At 44.0% G+C, this 18,353-nt stretch overlaps 2 protein-coding genes across 4 annotated transcripts in view; one reads left to right on the top strand and one right to left on the bottom strand.

The window, feature by feature from the left end:
* Window positions 1–5,844, bottom strand: part of map3k21 (mitogen-activated protein kinase kinase kinase 21) — a 26,536-nt gene extending 20,692 nt beyond the window's left edge. Inside the window, exon 1 of the mRNA XM_008429189.2 lies at window positions 3,503–5,844. Coding sequence (XP_008427411.1) covers window positions 3,503–4,295 — 793 coding nt within the window. The 5' untranslated portion in view covers window positions 4,296–5,844. The remainder of the gene's footprint in view (window positions 1–3,502) is intronic.
* Window positions 5,845–6,210: 366 nt separating this feature from the next.
* The window catches only part of pcnx2 (pecanex 2), a 28,715-nt gene continuing 16,572 nt past the window's right edge, over window positions 6,211–18,353 (top strand). The window contains exons 1-15 of one of the 3 annotated variants that reach the window (XM_008429195.2): window positions 6,211–6,712; window positions 9,725–9,927; window positions 10,485–10,602; window positions 10,692–10,749; window positions 12,623–13,083; window positions 13,191–13,388; window positions 13,738–14,202; window positions 14,278–14,455; window positions 14,588–14,738; window positions 14,812–14,954; window positions 15,153–15,231; window positions 16,233–16,368; window positions 16,843–16,985; window positions 17,130–17,283; window positions 18,029–18,061. In XM_008429195.2, coding sequence (XP_008427417.2) covers window positions 6,560–6,712; window positions 9,725–9,927; window positions 10,485–10,602; window positions 10,692–10,749; window positions 12,623–13,083; window positions 13,191–13,388; window positions 13,738–14,202; window positions 14,278–14,455; window positions 14,588–14,738; window positions 14,812–14,954; window positions 15,153–15,231; window positions 16,233–16,368; window positions 16,843–16,985; window positions 17,130–17,283; window positions 18,029–18,061 — 2,673 coding nt within the window. In that variant the 5' untranslated portion in view covers window positions 6,211–6,559. The remainder of the gene's footprint in view (window positions 6,713–9,724; window positions 9,928–10,484; window positions 10,603–10,691; window positions 10,750–12,622; window positions 13,084–13,190; window positions 13,389–13,737; window positions 14,203–14,277; window positions 14,456–14,587; window positions 14,739–14,811; window positions 14,955–15,152; window positions 15,232–16,232; window positions 16,369–16,842; window positions 16,986–17,129; window positions 17,284–18,028; window positions 18,062–18,353) is intronic. The other 2 variants (XM_008429194.2, XM_008429196.2) reach the window with 2 other exon arrangements.

Below are 18,353 nucleotides of genomic sequence, written 5' to 3' on the forward strand. Positions count from 1 at the left end.
TTTTTGACACAGGGAAATAAGAAAGTGCTACAGTAGTGAGAGTCATCGGATAACAGGAAGTTAATTTGTTTTAATCCCTTGACGATACCAGATCCATCTTCTCAATCCTTTGGAACTCTCACTGGTTCGGATCCACCAACCAAGTAATCCTTGCTGCAATAATCCTGCTAATCGCTATATAAGATGCTAAAGACAACTTTAACCCTTAGCTATGTTGACATACTCCCTTTTGCTAATGCTAGTGAAATCCTATTTTGACCGCAAAACATGTAACATGAGCCATGTTTCCATCCAGTTGTCAGGAAAATTTTGAGCGAACTTTTAAAATGTTGCGCAAAAGAAAAAAATGCAAATGATCTGAGTTTCTGAGCGAATGAACCAGGCTACGCAAAGCATAATTTTGTCAGATGTTGACGCTACGTATGGCTGTAATAAACAGGAAGTAGAGGTTGCAAACTAGCATGGAGCACACGTCTTAGCAAAACGGGGAGAAGTTTCTAGGAACCCACTGCTATCAGGCAAGTAGTAATTGTTCTGTCAGCTGGTATTGGCGGCATTACATGCTGTCCAGAGAAAGATATAAAAACATAGAGGAGACAGCTGATCAGTCACGCGAGGTAAATATTAGGCCCATCGAAACTTATTCCTCAAATGCGTTTCCAGATCCCATTTATCTCATCGACATTTTAACCAGAAAAGCACAAAACCACCTTTGTCAAAAAATTGAGAAAGTATTTCAAATGTAGCCGTTTCCATCAACCTTTTCTGATGCAATATTTCAATATGTGCATAAAAAAAAAAAACATGGATGGAAACACAGTTATGGACTAATTTGTGTCCGGTGTTTTATTCCCTATTTATAAACAGTTAAATGGAGATAATGCCAGAAATTATTCTTGAGGCTCCTATTTGAGACAATGAACGAATAAACAATTATACAGCAAGTCAGAGGTTTTTGCTGTAACCAGCTGTTTAGTCCTTCTTGAAACATAGTTCAGTAAAGCTGGGCTTAATTTTTAGAAACTTATGTCCCATAACCTGGAAAATTTTACATTTTCAGTAATGAAAAGAGAGCTTTCTGTAACCCTGGTGTGTGTGTTTTTTTAATTCACTCAAAACAACATATGAACAAAAATACTTTCACAGTTTTCCATAAGGAATCAGAAAGTCAGAGCTCAAATTGGTTGGGAATTGGCCCCAATATATCTGATCGGTGCATCGATAAACCCGTGCTGTGCTATTTCGTACATCATCAGTTTTATTCCTACTCGTAAGGCTTATTTTTCTTAATATATTGGGTAACTCGCACTTCTAATAAATCTGAGTGAAATATTCGTGGAAAGACTTTTTTTTTGTCATGGCATAACTATAAAGGACTGCACAAAAAAACCTCGTTAGTCATAGGATCCTCCACATTAGTGCAACCCGATCCCTTTCAAATCCAGCAAGAAAGTCTTAACCTCAAGCACTCGGACAGTCTGGTATGTGTACATTTCACAGGTTTTGTCCCGGCATTCACACGTCGACTCCCACAGCTGGAGATAAACAGAGATCGCTACGCCACAGCTGCTCTCCACATGGCCCCGGGCTGATGGGAGCCTCCGATCACAAAAGGGAGAGAAATGGTGTTTAGGGTCACATTACACACATAAACACACCTGAGCTGAAGCGAGTGGCCTGTGTCTCTGGCTAGGTGACTCAACGCCCACCCCCCCCTTTTTTTTTTTCACTTCCAGTCCCTTTCCATTCATTATTCAGTCCTGGGAAACTAAAGTTTGTTGGCTTCTTATCAATTACCAGAACTGGAACAGTAGGCCTGCTGCTACTCTGTGAATCAAAATCTAGCGACATGAGCCTGTCATGGATGGGAAAGTCTCACAGCATTGAGCCTGTTCCTACTTACCAAATCACCGGCTTTGTACAATTACTCAGTTATTATGCACATGCTAACGCTTTCTGTACCCTTTTCCTCTCTGTGGCTGTTAAGCACACGTGTCTAGTAAATCACAGACTTTATTTGAACAACATTTCAGCTTTAGGCGGAGAGGGGGCTGAGAAAGTGAATCTGTGTGTTTTGAAGCATAAGGGGGTCTTGGAGCAGGCAAAGTGGACCAGCTGGGTAAACTCTTCACCTTAGTTCACATCCTCTTGATGGCTTCTCCCCCCCTCCCCCACTCCTATCCACTTTGTTGCATTTTCGACCTATGCAGAGTAAAAGGCCTGGACTGGTCAAGTACTGCGGTGAAACATGTGGATTACGGGGTTGCAGGAGCTTCATTTGACACTGGTGTAACAGCGCTGGGTGAGTTGAGATGTTTTAAAGCTAAACATTTCCAAACGTCCAATTTAATCAATTTTGATACCTTGCTACGGAGTCTTTAGCCTTGAAGTCTTTATTTGTATTGTGAAAAGTTACAAACAGAATGCATTCTAGGCATTTAATAGATCACAGATCGACAAAGCATATCTCATAATCAAGTGAAAAGTGCATGGTTATATTTTCTCTGTTGTTTTTAACAAATAAAAATGAATGAAAAAATTGTTGTGCATATCTATTCAAACCCCTGGGAACCACTGCTCTCTACAACTACAGCTGTAAGTCTTTTATGAAATGCCTCAAAAAGTTTTAGATGTTTTTCAACAGTTCCCTCTGAACAAAAACATCCCCACAGCATGATGCTGCCACCACTATGTTTCATACTGATAAATTCTCCCACCTGAGCTGTGCATCACTGGAGCTCCTCTGAACTGAACTATACTGTTCACTGTTGTAAAAGCGAAAACAGAGCATCTTTGTTTACACCGACGTCGAGTTACCCAAAGGTAGTTGGCATTTTACCCATGTGACATTCAGTATCTTTACAGTTTTATTAAAATCGTACTCAACTTTGTCAAGTATGAAGCGATGCCATGAACCGCAGGTCGTCTTATACCCACCAGAGAAATGCTTCGGAGTGGTCAACTCACCCAAACAAGGATCAGATCAGAAGATGGCAATACATTAAAACATGTTAGGTTTCTGCTTTTTGTGATTGTTATGAGATATATTTAACTGTGATGAAAAATAAATGGATGGACCATTTTCTTAAAGTACATTGGCACAAAATAAGAGCAAAAACTAAAAACTAAACACACACACAACACAAAGACATGCTATTTATTGATTATGTGACTTCTTTGATAAATTGATTTTTCTTTGTTATTTGGGGGGGATTTGAGTACATGGGTGTGAAAAGAAATGCTGCTAAATAATAAATTAGATTTTGATTGATATGCATATTTATTTGAAAACCATACTCCCTTTACTTCACACTAAAGCTACTCTGTTCTGGTCCCCTAAATAAAATCCTAATCTGCAAGGCCTTTGCTAAAACTTTACAAAAGCATTAAAAAAATCAAAAAGGTAGGAATACTTTTATTGCTCACTCACACACACACACACACACACACACACACACACACACACACACACACACACACACACACTCCAATCTTTGCTTACTGTTACTGGACTTCAGGTCCCGATGGATGATGGGTACCACGGCCTCCTCGTGCAGATAGAGCATCCCGCGTGCGATCTGCACGGCCCAGTTGACCAGGATGTGTGGCGGGATGCGCCTTCCAGTCAGCGCCCGGTTCAGCGTCCCGCCTCGGGCATACTCCATCACCAGGCACAGGTTGGGCTCCTCCAAGCACACCCCCTCCAGTTTGATGATGTTGGGATGCTGCAGCATCGAAAACAGCTTGGCCTCCTGCTTGACGCTGGCGGCGGTGGCCGTGATGTCCTCATCCGGGTCTTGCCGTGCCGCTTTCACCGCGACCTCTTGATCTTTCCATGTTCCCCGGTAGACTTTGCCAAAGCCACCCACGCCAATGATTTCCTCCAGCACCAGTTCACTGAAGGGAATCTGAGTGGGCGAGCTGGGCACTTGCTCCGACACCCCCGCCGACCCACTGGTTGCGGGAAGACGGTAAATAGCAGGCTGGTACGTGACGTAATTAGAAGGGAAAATCCCGACCCGGTGGTTCAGCTTGCCCGTCCACCATCCTTCGTCCCCGGAGATCGCAGCGTCCTTGGACAGGACCTCGACCACGTCCCCTCTCCTGAGGCTGAGCTCGTCCTCGCCGCTTGCCTCGTAGTCGTACGCGGCGGTCCACAGGGACCGAGTGGGACACAGCGGGGCAGAGTGAGCCCACGACCGGCCAGTCGGGCACTCTGTCCAGGCATGCTCCCCGGTCCCACCGCCGCCCGGCCGCCCTTCACCGTTTGGGGAAGCGGCCTGCGAGACATCCATTTCTCGGTGGCCCTAGCGGCACCATAGGGTGCAGAGCTTATAGAACTAAAAGGAAAAAAAAAAATTAAAACTTTAAAATATAACTTTTAAATATACTCATTATGTCACTTTAGCGAGGTGAATCCCCTCCGCAGCACCCAGGAAAGTCAAATAGTGTCCAAAGTCCTGTGAGAAAGGCAGCCTACAAGCGTGTATCCACGTCTCCACTCCGGTAGAAGTATGATGGTCAATGAGCAACCCAGCGAGGCTGCTCGCTAAGATTAGCCGAAATCCGGCTTAGCAAACACCAGCGCTTCATGGGCTGACGCCTGAGACTTATTAAAAGCGACCAATACGCCATGAATTGCGTATATAATATTTGTAAGTAAACTAAGTAACGACGAGATACCAAAATGTCCTGTGAGAAAACTAAAGTTAGCCTTAAACCGATGGAGCAAAGTTATCAAGTTTCCGCAGGTGCCGCAAGAGGTGCACCTGCACCGTCCGACCCGAGGAGAAACACAGAGCCTCCCCGGGGCTGGTGTCCCGTCCAAACTCGCAGGTAAATAGATCGTAGCAGTCGAGTTGCGGAATGTAAAGTTTGCCTGCTGGTTTGTGGACTTTAAGGACAAACCCCGGCTGCATTCCAGACTCCTGGCTAGCGGGTTAGCTTAGCATAGGTCAGCCCGTTGGTTAGTTTGTTGGTTGGTTGGTTTGGGAAAAGTTGCTCCTCTTTTAAAACCGCTTCATCCACAGTCTCTCCTCCGAGTGGGGGGAAGAAAACCGGTGAGTAAAATGAAAAGCGCACAAAACATCTTAAAAGATAAACTTCTTATTAAGACGCCGACAGAAACATAAAAGAACAATCCCAAAAACTTTAACCAAAACAATCCCTCCCCCGGCCGCCGCCGCCACTGCTGTCGCTTAGCGGAGTGGGTCGCAGCAGTGGCTGGCTGGATCTGAGGACTGCTGCTCTCCGGGCTGGCTCTGGTGAACGCTGATTGGTGGACGGGGTGACACGTGACGAGCGCAGCAGTTGGAGTAGAGAAAGGAGGAGCCACTGTAGGAATGTCTGTGGAGAGCGCGCTTTCATGGAAATTATTGGAATAGTCAACCATAAAAACCCCCATCCACTCCGACACACATGCCTATTAACAATGTTGATATTCAACCACAGCTTTAAACTGCAGCCCATACATTTGAATGCATATTTAATGTATTAAAATATATTGAATTTCAACACTTTATGCTTAACTATTGCATCCACATCCATACATATCAAAGCATGCTTGGTATGGTATGGTATGCATTATGTGATTTAACTGATTTCTCCATTAAAACCGCTTGTGGGGTGAGATTATGGCAAGCTCATTTAGCATATTGTCACCATCCTAAAATAGTAAAAGTCCTAAATCGCCATCCCTTTCTTGCCAAAAGATGTTTTAAGCAAGGAAGAAAAAGAAGGGGAGAATCACTTTTGGCAAAAAAAAGTATTCTGGCCATTATTTTTGGAAGTTGACAATTACAAGGCTATTCAAAAAAATCTATATTTTTAAATATAAGTTTTGCTAATTCCACGAAAATCACCTAAATTAAAATTAAAGTACACAAAGTATTTCTCTATAATTAACCAATTTAAAATATATCACTGCCAAGAGATCACACTTTAAAATTTTTTTTTTTTTTTAATGAAACGTTTTAAACACCGAGTATTTAATAAAGCACTCACACAAGAAGAAAAGGTTTGTTATCACAAAATTATAAGATAAATATTGTTATCTCAAAATACCGTGATAAGAAATGTATTTCTATGCATGGGAGCGCTTGAGCTTCTGACTGATAAGAACGCCATTTTGACAAGACAGGAATGCTAACAGTTGCCTTGTTGAATGCTGTTTGGTTATGTGATGCGACGTCCTGCCATACCGCCTCACATCCCGAGCAACGAAGGTGGGACTCATAATAGAAACGACAGAGAGGGGAGGAGAAAGAGAAGAAGGGAGGGGGCTGTCAGTGCTACGCATCTGTAGGAGCGGAGGAGAGGGAGGAAGGGGACAGCCGAGCAGGTCAAGATGAGATCCGCGGAAGCAGCGGCGGACAAACGAGAGGACCCCGTCGAGAGAGACCGAGGATGAGAGAGAGGGCTCCGGGAGCACTGCTGCATCGCTCCAACATGGAGGCGCAGTGACAGCAGCTCACGTTAGAGGAGATCATCTCGTCGTAGCCTTGCAGCATCATCGTCCCCATCACCGTCCGTCCAGAAAGCCGTGCGGCGAGGAGGAGACATGGGCTCCCACGTTGTGCAGACCCTGCGTCAGGGAGTGTGGGCATCTCTGACCGGCGGCTGGTACCACGACCCGGACCAGAACAAATTCAACAACTCCTGCCACCTCTATCTGTGGATATTCCTCCTGATGCTCCCCCTGTCTCTGCATCTGGTGAGCTTTCCGTGAGGGGATCGTGATGTTCAAGGCCGCGAAGGTTGCTGCGAGGTGTGTGTGTAGCAGTGTGTGCGTGTGTGTGTGTAGCAGTGTGTTCATGCGCCCGTTTACTCCGCGTTGGATAAACAACCGACGGATCTGCAGGTATGTGATGTCGCTCGCTGCAGCGCCCAGAGATTGCGAGCATCGCGGGTGGAGGAAAAAGAAAAAAAGAAAAAAAAAGACGGGCAATGTCGCACTGTTTTTCCCTGCATGCAACGCATGGCTGCTTCAGGATCTGACAGCAGTGAAGAAACAGTGTTCATGATGATGATGATGATGATGATGAGTGCTACACAGGCTCCATCAGTTATGATTCTTTTGGTAAAAAGCATTTTAATTCTATGTCTGTTATTTGCCTTTATTTTCTGATTTCAAACATAACAAATACGCTGCTACCCCCTTAATTGAAGGTTGACAACATTACTAAACGATACTAAAGAGTATCATTTGGCTCTCTGCAGGCAATATCATGTAAAATCCAAGCTGTTCTAATATTAGCTGCCAGTCTTTTAGAGAATGTCTCTGCACACCCAGAGGCTGCTTTAAATAGTTCAAACTCACTCAGATTGAATGGAGAGCGCTTGTCAACTTTAACTGTGAAGTTAAGGAGGATGTGTTTGACGAAGGTTGGGACTTTGACGGAGTCATTCTTACACAAAAATATGCTTTGACGCAACAAAGCGCTGGTTTGTCCTTCTGTTTATGAAATGTACACCCAGTTGCACTAAACATGTCACCATCATGTTTCACAGGGCAGATGCTGCGTTTTGCAAAGGTGAAAGGTAAAAAAATAAGATAAAAATGACTTATGTCGACTTTCTTTTTTTTTTTAGAGTTTTAGTATCTTGGTCACTTGGTCATTCAGGCTCAAAAATTTGGATGTTGTGAAAACGTTCAATATGTTTTTGTCACTAATTTCAGAAAGTGAAAGTTGTGATTATAGCTTACAGATAGCGAAAACCCGAAATCCACTGTCTCAGAATATTTGAATATTACATAGGATCCATTTTGGAGTAACGATTTTAATGTCGGAATGTTTTTTGGTGAACATTTGACCATCCACACCATCATGGGGATGTCTGCTGACTTGACAGATGTCCGGAAGGCATTTATCGACACCCTCCACAAGTAGGGTAAGCATGGTTGCTCGCAGAGTGCTGCATCCAAGCATTTTCATAGAAAGTTCAGTGGAAGGAACACGTATGGGAGGAAATGGTGCTCTACAAACAGGGAGGATTGTTGAGCAAAATCTATTCAAGAACTTGAAGCTTCTGACTGAGGCTGGCGTCGGCGCATCATGAGCTACGATGCTCAGACAAATCCTACTTATGATGTACAAATTTTGAATTTCTTATGGCAAGCCAGTCCTGAACCAATTATGTCAGAAGAGTCTTACATGGTACAAGGAGAAGAAAGGAGCACGCTTTTTCTGAATCCTGACATTCCTGTTTAAAATGTCCTTTTTGTAATGGAGCAAATGAAACAATGAGCAATAAAACTGGAGAAATAAAAGCTCAACATATTTCAGTTCATGTGTAATATGATATACAAGTTTTCTGAAATGAGAAAAAAATGGCAATAAAATATGAATTCAAAATTTTCCATATGTATGTACCTGTATGTTAGGTGTGCACATGGTGCAAAATGTAAGTCTGCCTAAAATTAGCTACATTTGTTAATAGCAAACCGAATGTAAACACATGGCACCTGAAATATCAGACCCTAGAATGAAAAGATGTTTTTTTGAACGGTCTTAACAAATACTCATTTGTTGCAGTTAATTTTACTAGTTTTGCTCAAACTATAATTCTGACTTGAATCATTTCTGCAATCAGAATCGTAGCTTGAGCAAAGCTAACAAAATCAGTCATTTTTGAAAACATTTGCTTCAGAGTGCTGCATCCAGTTAAGCCTTTGCTTCACTCAACCTGTGATAGTGATTGCAATTTGATCAATCGTGCAGCTTTTCTATCCATCATCAATTGCTTACTTCTTCCTCTCCCATAAAGGCCGGATTTATTGAGTGTACGTGCCATGATTAGTGCTGGTTGAGTGGTGAGGTAGGACGCAGGCAGGCCAGGATGAAGATGATGATGAATTTAATGGTAAATGTCCACGGGACAGAACAACGGAGAGCACAAAGAACACACGACGGCACAAGGAAACAGACTGGTAAGCACGATGAGGATCCGACAAGAGACAAAGTCAACAGGTGGGACTACATACACTGGGAGGGTAATCAAAGAAACGAGACACAGCTGGGAACAATCAACAGGGAAGGCAGAGACTCACAGGGGGAACAGGCTAATAAACACAGAAAAACCTCAAAATAAATATACAGAAAACACAGATCACAACAGTACGGTTAAAAGTTGCCCCGTTAGCAGATTCTGTCATCTGAACCGTGGATCTGTGCAGACGATCAAAGCCTGCGGGTTGTTATTTCAAAACCTAACTTTGTTTTAAACTTCACTTAAACAGTGTATCCCTGATCTGTCTGTGTCCTTTTGGCTTTGTGAGGCTGTTTTATTCAAGAATGCTTTCCAACAAACCTGGGAGGCATTCGCAGAAAAGTTGGATTTAGACTGAGATTAAATCACACAGAATTGGTTAGATTTTGCTGATCAGGGTAAAAGGTTGCTGAATCCCAATGCACAGCACATGCGCTGCTTTCTGTTCTGGTCTACCGCATGAAATGCCAATCAAATACACTGATGTTCGTGGTTATAAAATACATGATACATATTTTTTGCAAGGCACTGTACTGATATCCATTGTGCGCCTGCCAGAAGTCTTGTAAGTAAAGCGTGACTCATCTATTCAGATGAGTTTTTCTTTTGCCCTCAGCTTTCAACCTCCGTGAGAGAAATAAAATGCAATAATTCCCCCCATACCTCATATATGTCACATCCTGATCTTCACAGCATAAACTTCAAGCCTTAAACATCTCCTTGCGTTCTCTTGCAGGCCCTGCCTCCTACCACCATGGCCCTGAGCATATACTGCACCTCCATCACCGTCTTCTTCGTCCTCATCAAGCTGGCCAACCACCGGCTGCACCTGATGTTCGACGAGGGCGAGGCGGTGGTCCGCAGCAGCCTCTCGGACCTCAGCAAGGCCCAGGAGAAGAAGAGCAACGCCTCAGACTCCTGCCAGCCGGCGAGCATCAGGTATGAGTGGGGAGGTCAGTCAGAGGTCAGTCAGAAGTTGTAGAAAAACACGAGATTCCTGTTCAGCGATCCAGCCTTTTATGGCCTACACCAGGAGGTCCAATCTCAGATGATGGAGAAAAATATACTTTTAGCCTTTAATTCTCAGTTTGCGTTTTTTTTTTCCCTCAGCACTACGTCTTTCAAATCGAATTGGCTTCATGATCGAGTGTTTTAGAGTGGAATACACACTCCCTCACTTTGTCTCAAGAGCCTCAGCGCAGCTTCGGCGAATGTGTGAACTAATTTCAGTGATTTTCGGTCAGCCTGTCTTGCTGAGACGTGCGCTCTCTGAGCAGAGCCTAATAAAAGGAAATCCATCACTTCTTGCACTCTTTCTTCTTCTCTGTATGATGTATTCAGATGAGATGAAACAAGCCAAGACGCAAACAGCTTCAGCCTCAACATTGATTTGTCCGTTTTAGCATTCACATGATTTTCTCTAAAAGCGAAGCAGTGATTTATAAACTTCCACCCGATTTCTCACTGTCTCATCACTTCCCGTTCTCCCCGAGCAGAAAGAGCAGCACGCTCCCCGACAGCGTCGCTATGACAACTCTGGCCCGCAAACGTCCCAGCCCGGTGATCCAGGTGACGCTGAAGCAGACGGAGACCGACCCGGGACTCATCGGGGTGGTAAGATGGACTTGCACAAGGATGAAGTCCATGTTGTACTTTTTTTTTTTTTACAACATTGACTTGTTTGTGAACTGTTCTTCGTACAGGACTGCTCAAAGTCAGACGAGAGGAAATCTGCAGAAGGTAGCGGCCATCTTTCTTTAGGTTTGAACACACAGATCTGCAACACTTACAGGAATTCAAGTCAAACATAAAATATACTGCGGTGAATTTTTTGGAGCCCCCGTTGAAGATGTGGAAAAATCTTAAATTAAAGTAATACTTGACTGAATTAGCTTGATATTGCAATACAAAATGAACAAAAAAGCACTTAGTTTTGACCGAGGGATGATCTTTGACTATTGAAATCCATAAAAAGCATTAACCCTCCCCCCCCAATTCATCACAGGTCCTCAACTTTGCTTCAAAGTGTGCGCGGCATGCTATCAAGCCTTTCTCCCTCTTGGCTCCACAGATGACACGGCTTCACAACTTCCTTTTCTGCAAAACGCATCACAGTCGTAAATTATCCTCAGACAAACACAGAAAAGCTGTCCAGTTATCCTGCCAGCAGGCCCACCTGACTGCTTCCAGTAAATTTATGACCTAATGCACCGGCAATTAGACATAGCCCAATCAGCTGGTTGAGAAAAAAAAGGAAATTAAAAAAAACTCTGGTGCATTGCATCAGATGGCCAAGTATTTGAAGAAAAATGTCGTTTTTGCTACCAATATCATTCATCCTACCTTCAAATCTGTGGTTTATGGAAGATTTATGTGTCTGGAGAAAATTGCTTTACCCTAGGATTTATAAATGGCAGAATAAAAAAGAAAAAGTCAGTGCATGGAAGAGAGTAGAGGGAAAAACCCATTTGATGAAGTCTTTTAGTGCATAAACACTGATTTAGGTGTTCATTGATTTTATCCCTGGATAATTTATTGTGACTTTGGAACTGATGGACATCCAGTGGGTTGTGTGTGCAAACTAAATCTACACCAAGTTTTCAGCTTAACAATAGTAAGCAGACCTGACAGTTTAAAGGAGCCCTTTGAGGATGAACTGATCGTAGTTTTTCTGAAATCAAATTTAAAAGAAAATGTTTGAGCTGCACCAAAACATCAGCTGTGGATTGCAGTCAAAAACTGAAAAAATCTGATCTTTTTGTTTGTTCACTGAACACACCGTGTGCTGGGCTACCAGCTCTTACTGACAGCAACACTCTTTAAAGTAGAAGTTGGCTTGGAGTGAAGACGAGTGTTATTTTCAGTATCATTGAGGTACATAAATAATGCTTTACATGCCGTGGAGATATGACGTAGCTTAAATGTGTTTGGTTGTCTCTCATTGAAGTTACATGAGGTGGCTAGTCAGAAACCGTGCTGAGGTATGGAGTGGTGTTACTTCAAAATAATATTAATAAAGTAGAACTAAAAAAAAATTGTGAAGAAATATAAATTTTTACTCAAGTAAATGTTAGGAAACTCCTGAAGTGCAGAGCTGTGTAACGAAGGCTGCTCTCTCTCACACGTTGCTGCTGCTTCTGGAGAAAATATCTATAATTACTGATCGATCGAGGCAGAAAAGCTTTCTAAGGCTACTTTCTGGTTTTTATAAATGAATGTGCATATATGAGAGAAAAATTAACAAACGATGGTAGATTGTTTTATTTCCCTTTAAATATCAAATTGGACACAGCTATTTTTTATATTTAAGAATAATCTTATAGAAAAAAATGAATATGGTCCAAAAATAACATAAACTATGAAAAAGAATGGAAATAAAATGTTGAGTTATAATTTCTCTCTTAAAGAAGGACAGAAGATGCTTTTGTATGCTCTGTTATTTTGGGAAGTTTTTGACATATTTCTGTCTTATCTTGGCAGTTTAATCTTCAATCCATCTTGAAAGTTGAAAAAAAAGTTTTTGTTGTCTTTTTATAGCTCTTAAAGAGAAATCAGAGCCTCTCTACAATTACGTGAATAACTGTAGGATTACAGAGTGCTGTTCAAGTTTAAGTCTGGTTTGTTTTCTGTTCAGGCCGTGGCAACGCTGCTGTGGCAGAGCGAGCCGTGGGGGAAGACGCTGAACTGTCCCCCGACGATTTCTCCAGCCCCAATCCGGACCAGGACGCCCCACTGCTGCAGGCCCAGCAGAGGTCCCCGTCACGATCCGCAAGGGAGGAAGCAGAGCTGGCCGAAAATGGAGCTGCTGCGGAAGAAGGAGGGGATGTTCAGAGATCTTCGATGGGAAGTCGGACAGGAGAGGAAACGTCTCCGGAGAGAAACTTAAAGCAGGACAGGAGGGAGCAAAGGGAGGATGACGAGGCTGCAGACAGGGAGACGGTGGATGAAGGTTTGCCGCCTTCAAAGGGAAGTGAAGATGAGAGCGAGGAAGGCAGCGAGGGCCAGAAAGAGAACTCGGACGCCAACAATAATTCGCTGGGGACTCCGAAGGATGACCAGGGCGACTCCATAGACATCACAGAGTTTCCTCCGCAGGTGGGCTCCTCATGTTGTTATATTAAGGGTTTTTGAAGTGGGGAAAAAGAAAAACAACCTCATTATTCACTCAGACGTTCCCTCTCCTTTCCTGTTCTGCTCTCTAGGCTGAGCTAGAAGAGGAGGAGGCGTACTGTTCCGATGAGATCGAGGTGGTTCTGGTCGATAACTCCAGTCCCGGTCTGGGGTCGGCCCACCTGGACGACAGCGACACAGTGAAGATCATCATCACCATGAGCTGTGACCCCCAGACGGCTGCTCAGCTGGAGGAGAGCGTCAAGCAGAGCCTGCTGGAGAACGCTCAGGTACGACGCAGGCAGCGCCGTCGCCTACAAAACATCGACTAGCAACAAGAGGACTCCGGGTTCGAGAATCACAATTTGTGGTCAAACATGTGGTCGTGGTTTGTTTTGTCCAGGGGTTTGCCCCATTTAGGGCTTCTTGCGACTGTGACTCTGTGGGTAGAGTAATCGTCTTGTGATCGGAAGGTTGTAGGTTCGATTCCAGCTTCCGCCTACCACAACTCGATGTGCCAAATTGCCTACCAATTTGTGTGTCAGTGTATAATTGTGTGTTTGTGAGTGCGAATGGTCAAAATGATTGCATAAGTTCAGTCCATTTGCATTAGACGTGTCCCTGTTTGTGCCCCACAAGGCTCAGAAGGACGCGGGAGAATGTCACATCAAGATCCCCGTCATCACCTTCGACTCCCCCGAGGAGGGAGAGGAGGCGACGGGCTCGGAGGACGAGCTCAACCCCAGACAGCCGCAGCAGGTCACGAGCCAAAGCGAAGAGTTTCACCTATGCAGAGAGACGATGAGTTCAGAGTCCAACACGCTGGAGTGCCCGGACCTGGAGCAGGAGCAGGGCGGGCTGCTGATGAACGAAGACGGCACGCCCAGCCCGCAGCTGACCAACGACAACAGCTCGTCTGGCGTTGACGTCCGCTCCCACCCAGACGACACGGACCCCCTGGAGCCGATTGCGGACTCACAGGGGTTCCTGCGTCTGCCTGCGATGGTGGGCCGCTACGGGCCGGGAGGAAGGACCCACATCCGAGGTTTGAGCATGGACAGCGGGAAGGACGCCGTCCTCCTTTCGGACCGCTCACAAAACATAGTACGTTAAATGAACTCTTCTGTCTACGCCATCCATCTGTGAAATACACTCAAACCTGCTTTGCCTTTTCACCAGACCACAATGACCAGCTCCAAATCCGACCTGGAGGCAAAAGAAGGCCAGATTCCCAATGAGTCCAACTTCTTGGAGTTTGTTTCCTTGCTCGGTTCCCTCAGTATGAGAGGAGGGAACGCACAGGAAGAGGAGGAGAAGAAGAGCAAACAGAAAGTGGATCCTGAAGAGGAAGAAGAAGGTTAAACCACTAAACAAAAGATAGTGCTTGCATGCTATACTGTCAGCTCTAATCCATTAGAGCTTGCATGCTTGCAGAGGAAAAGAAAACCAAAATAACAAAAGCTGGTATCTCCTTCTCTCCTGTATTCAGATAATCGGAGTGCAGCTCTAGGGCCGGATCCAGCAGCAACAGACACCAGCACTGACAACAAATCAGAGCGACCCAAACCACCCACCAGTCTCCCAACGAACCCACCGCAAGCTATAAAGCCCACGCACATCCCCATTGTCTCTCCTGACAGGTAGGCGTGCTCGTGAAGTTAGCAAAAAATACCAGCCGGATTCACACAAAGAGCTCTGTTTTTCCTCTCGTAGTCCGCAGACGGACAGAGACAAGGATCCGGACTACGACTCCCTCCCATCTCAGACCTCTCAGTCTGAGAGCTCCATGCTGCAGGTCATCTGCAGACCTGAGGCCACCTGTAAAGAAGAGGCCTACACCTTCCACACTGTGCACAGTAAGAACCGGACAGTGTTTTCATCTGTAAAACTGACATCCGTGCATTCAATGTGTTTTACATCTAATTCCCGGCTTCAGAAAGCGGGCGGATAAAGTAGCATTTTCCAACGTGTTCAGCCGAATGGCTCACCAGTGATCTCACATCCAGACAGGAAGACGTCCGACGATCTGAACGTGTCTGTGTTTGTGTGATCAGGAGACAGACCTCGGAAGCTGTACGCAGAGAGAGCCCTCAACTTGCCGCTGGGAGCAGAGCTCATTACAGGCAACATGTGGTACGCAGGCCGCTGATTCCCCTCCATGCACCGAGCTCTCCTCACCGCGCAAGTTTCCCTCGTTGTTCTGACGCATTTCCACCTGCATGTCCACCTGGTCGTCTTGAGACGTTTAACTTTTCATTTTTTCCAACCTTCTGCATGTCGCAGTATTCGTACCATTCGAACTTTGTTGCGCCACAGCCACAAAATTCAATGTATTCCATTGTAATTTTATGTGATGGACCAACATTGTGCATTTTTGTATATTGAGTCTGAAATTGTTGCCCTGTTGTTCCGTTCAAAATAGCTGAGGCTTTGATGTCAGTTTTAAAGTTTTGCTAATGGATAAATAATTTACTTCAGGTCTGGACTTTGTTCTCAGCCATTGGGATTCAACCTTTTTGCCACCCGGGCCAAAATTGTCAAGATCAGAGAACTCGTTGCCCACAGAACCATATCTATTCTCTTTAAAAAATAAATAAATAAATAAAAACTCAAATAATGGCAAAACATTATTTCTTTTTTAATCTGCTCAATAATACCCTAAACAGAATATTTCACTGAAGTGAAAAAAGATACATTTAAAATCCCCAAAAAACTGAAAAGAGATTTGAATCACACCCACCGGCCACACAAAATCATTCCGAGGGCTCCGAATGGCCCGAATGGCCCAGTCCAAAATGTGGCCCAGGCGCCACATTTTGGACACATTGTAGATCTGAATGTATGGAGTGCTTTTTTTTTTTTTTTTTTACCTGTTGGAAAGTTTCACATATTTTGCACTCTACAACATCCCCACAGCTTGATGCTGCCACCACCGTGCTCAACAGTAGGGATGGTGTGTTCAAGGTGACATCCAGTTTTTCACTTTTCTTCACTCGTAGTGTTTGGCTTGTGGCCCAAAAGTTCTGTTCTGGTCTCCTGTGATCTGAGCGCCTTCCTCCATGTGTCCGCTGGTGGCTCTCTTTAACAGTCTTTACGTGTTGCCATGGTTACAGTGTAATCTGTTTGTTCTTCAGCGACCTGCTGTCGACTTCGTCCAACTCGGAGTGTCAGGACGGCGCTGCGGGCGCTCACACCGACTGCCCCTTCCAGCGACGCATCATTCCCGCTCACAGGCTGCGGCCACGGAGGACGCACCCAGAGATCTTTCCGGTCTTCATCTTCTTTTTCAAATACTAACTAGAACTATAGGAAAATAAAAAGTATCTAACAGTGCTATTGCTGTTATTTTATCTACTCACTTTCCTCCTTTTACAAAGTGATTAACTGATGTGTCCTCTTTCTTTGAATCTTTCTTTCTTTCTTTCTTTTTTCTGTCTTTGGCTTTCTTCTTCCTTGTGACTATTTCCTTACATTCTTTACTTCCTGTATCCTTCCCTCTGCTTTTTCAGTTTTCCTTCCCTCCTTCCTTTTTTTATTCCAAGAAGTTGAGTCTAGAATCATCTGGAATGTTTATATGCTTGTAAACATTTTCTGGCTGCTCTGCCTGTCCTAAGTATTTTCACTAAATGAAGAACAAACATGTTGTATCCACACTCTAGAACATTGTGACACTTTCTGTTGTTCCTCATTAAAAGATAACCAGGTTCTGAATATGTTCATGTTTTTGATTTTTTTCTATGGCAGGAGGAAGACTCCTTGGATGAATCTTCGGAGACGTCCACGCAGGAGAAGCCGACGCGAAAGGTTTATTACAAACTCCAGCTGTTACCCGGGAAGTGGGTCAGTGTTTTGTATGACCGTCTGACCCTGCTCGCGCTTTTGGACAGGTAACTCCCAAAATCTCTTGGATCAGATCTTACATACTCTACAGGCGACAGTGTTTGTGCTTTAATCTGCTTTGGTCAGTTGTGACAAGCGGCGCCACTGCTGTGACCCGTCCCTCTTCCTTTCCATGTGCTGTTTTCCGAAAGAAACCAGGATTTTCTGGAGAACATCGCGGCGGTCTTCATGGCCTTCCTGGTTTCCTTTCTGGGTTTTGTGCTTCTCAACCACGGATGCTTCAAGGACTTCTGGGTCTTCCAGTTCTGCCTGGTCATCGCTAGCTGCCAGTACTCCTTGCTGAAGGTAAACAGGGTCGTATGGTGGAGTTGTGTCAGGCTGCAGAGCAGGTTTGTGATTATACTGCATGTGCAATATCGCATTGGAGTTTTAATAACGCATTTTAACTATACTTTATTCAGGATCGAATGATTGTACCATGAGCAAACTGAGGGATTTTTAAAAGCAAAAACAGTCTGAATTCTGAGTAGATTCTTTCTCATTGAAATTAATTCAATCATACCTGGAAATATTATTCAGCAAACCTCAAATACATAGTATCAAGGGTTTGTTTTTGGGTCAACATTTTGTGCAGACAGACATCTACCAGTTAGTATGTCTTGATATCACTTGTGGTATACCACAGGGGTCAGTTTTGGGAGCCGAACTATTTGTTGTGTGTGATTTTTCTTTTGCTTCCTTGCAGAAGTTGTTACATTTTTTTCTATCGTTTGAACAAATTAGCATTACTTTTTTTTTTACAGAAATAAATCTTTTTGTGTGGTGTCACATTTTGAAAACTTGCAAAGGCTTAATTTGAACCGAGGTGCAGACAAGAGGAAGGAAATGAGCTAGCTGCTTTGCTCTGATGTTACTATTAAAACCATTGCATTTGGATGCTTTTTATTAGCTGCTGCCTTTTGCTGAATTTGGAATTTCATTCATTGTTTTGAATGTTTAAATCAGTAAGCTCCAACTCTCAGCCTTGACCTTTGCTTGACCCTGTGAGGCGTTCTGTCTTAGCTGAAGTACAGTTTGTTTGTTCTTCCAGAGCGTCCAGCCAGATGCTGCGTCACCAACGCATGTGAGTCTGCCGTTTCTTTCTGAAATATTACAAAACAAAAAAACAGAGAAGAGGATAAAACCCTAGAAACACGTGAACACCCTGCATGTCGCTCTCTCTGTTTGCTTCTTTTTCTGCCTTAGATATTTGACACCACAATTAAAAATAAATCTATTTCAAAGCACTGAAGTTATATTTACTAAAGACGACCTCCTTCTGGCTTCAGGTTCCGTTTCTGTCAAAGCAAATGTAAAAAAACCCCACAACGCCTTAACAATGAGTAAACATCCTTCCTGTTTGATATGTGTTACTG

Source organism: Poecilia reticulata, linkage group LG15, assembly GCF_000633615.1.
Source record: "Poecilia reticulata strain Guanapo linkage group LG15, Guppy_female_1.0+MT, whole genome shotgun sequence".
Classification (NCBI taxonomy): domain Eukaryota; kingdom Metazoa; phylum Chordata; class Actinopteri; order Cyprinodontiformes; family Poeciliidae; genus Poecilia; species Poecilia reticulata.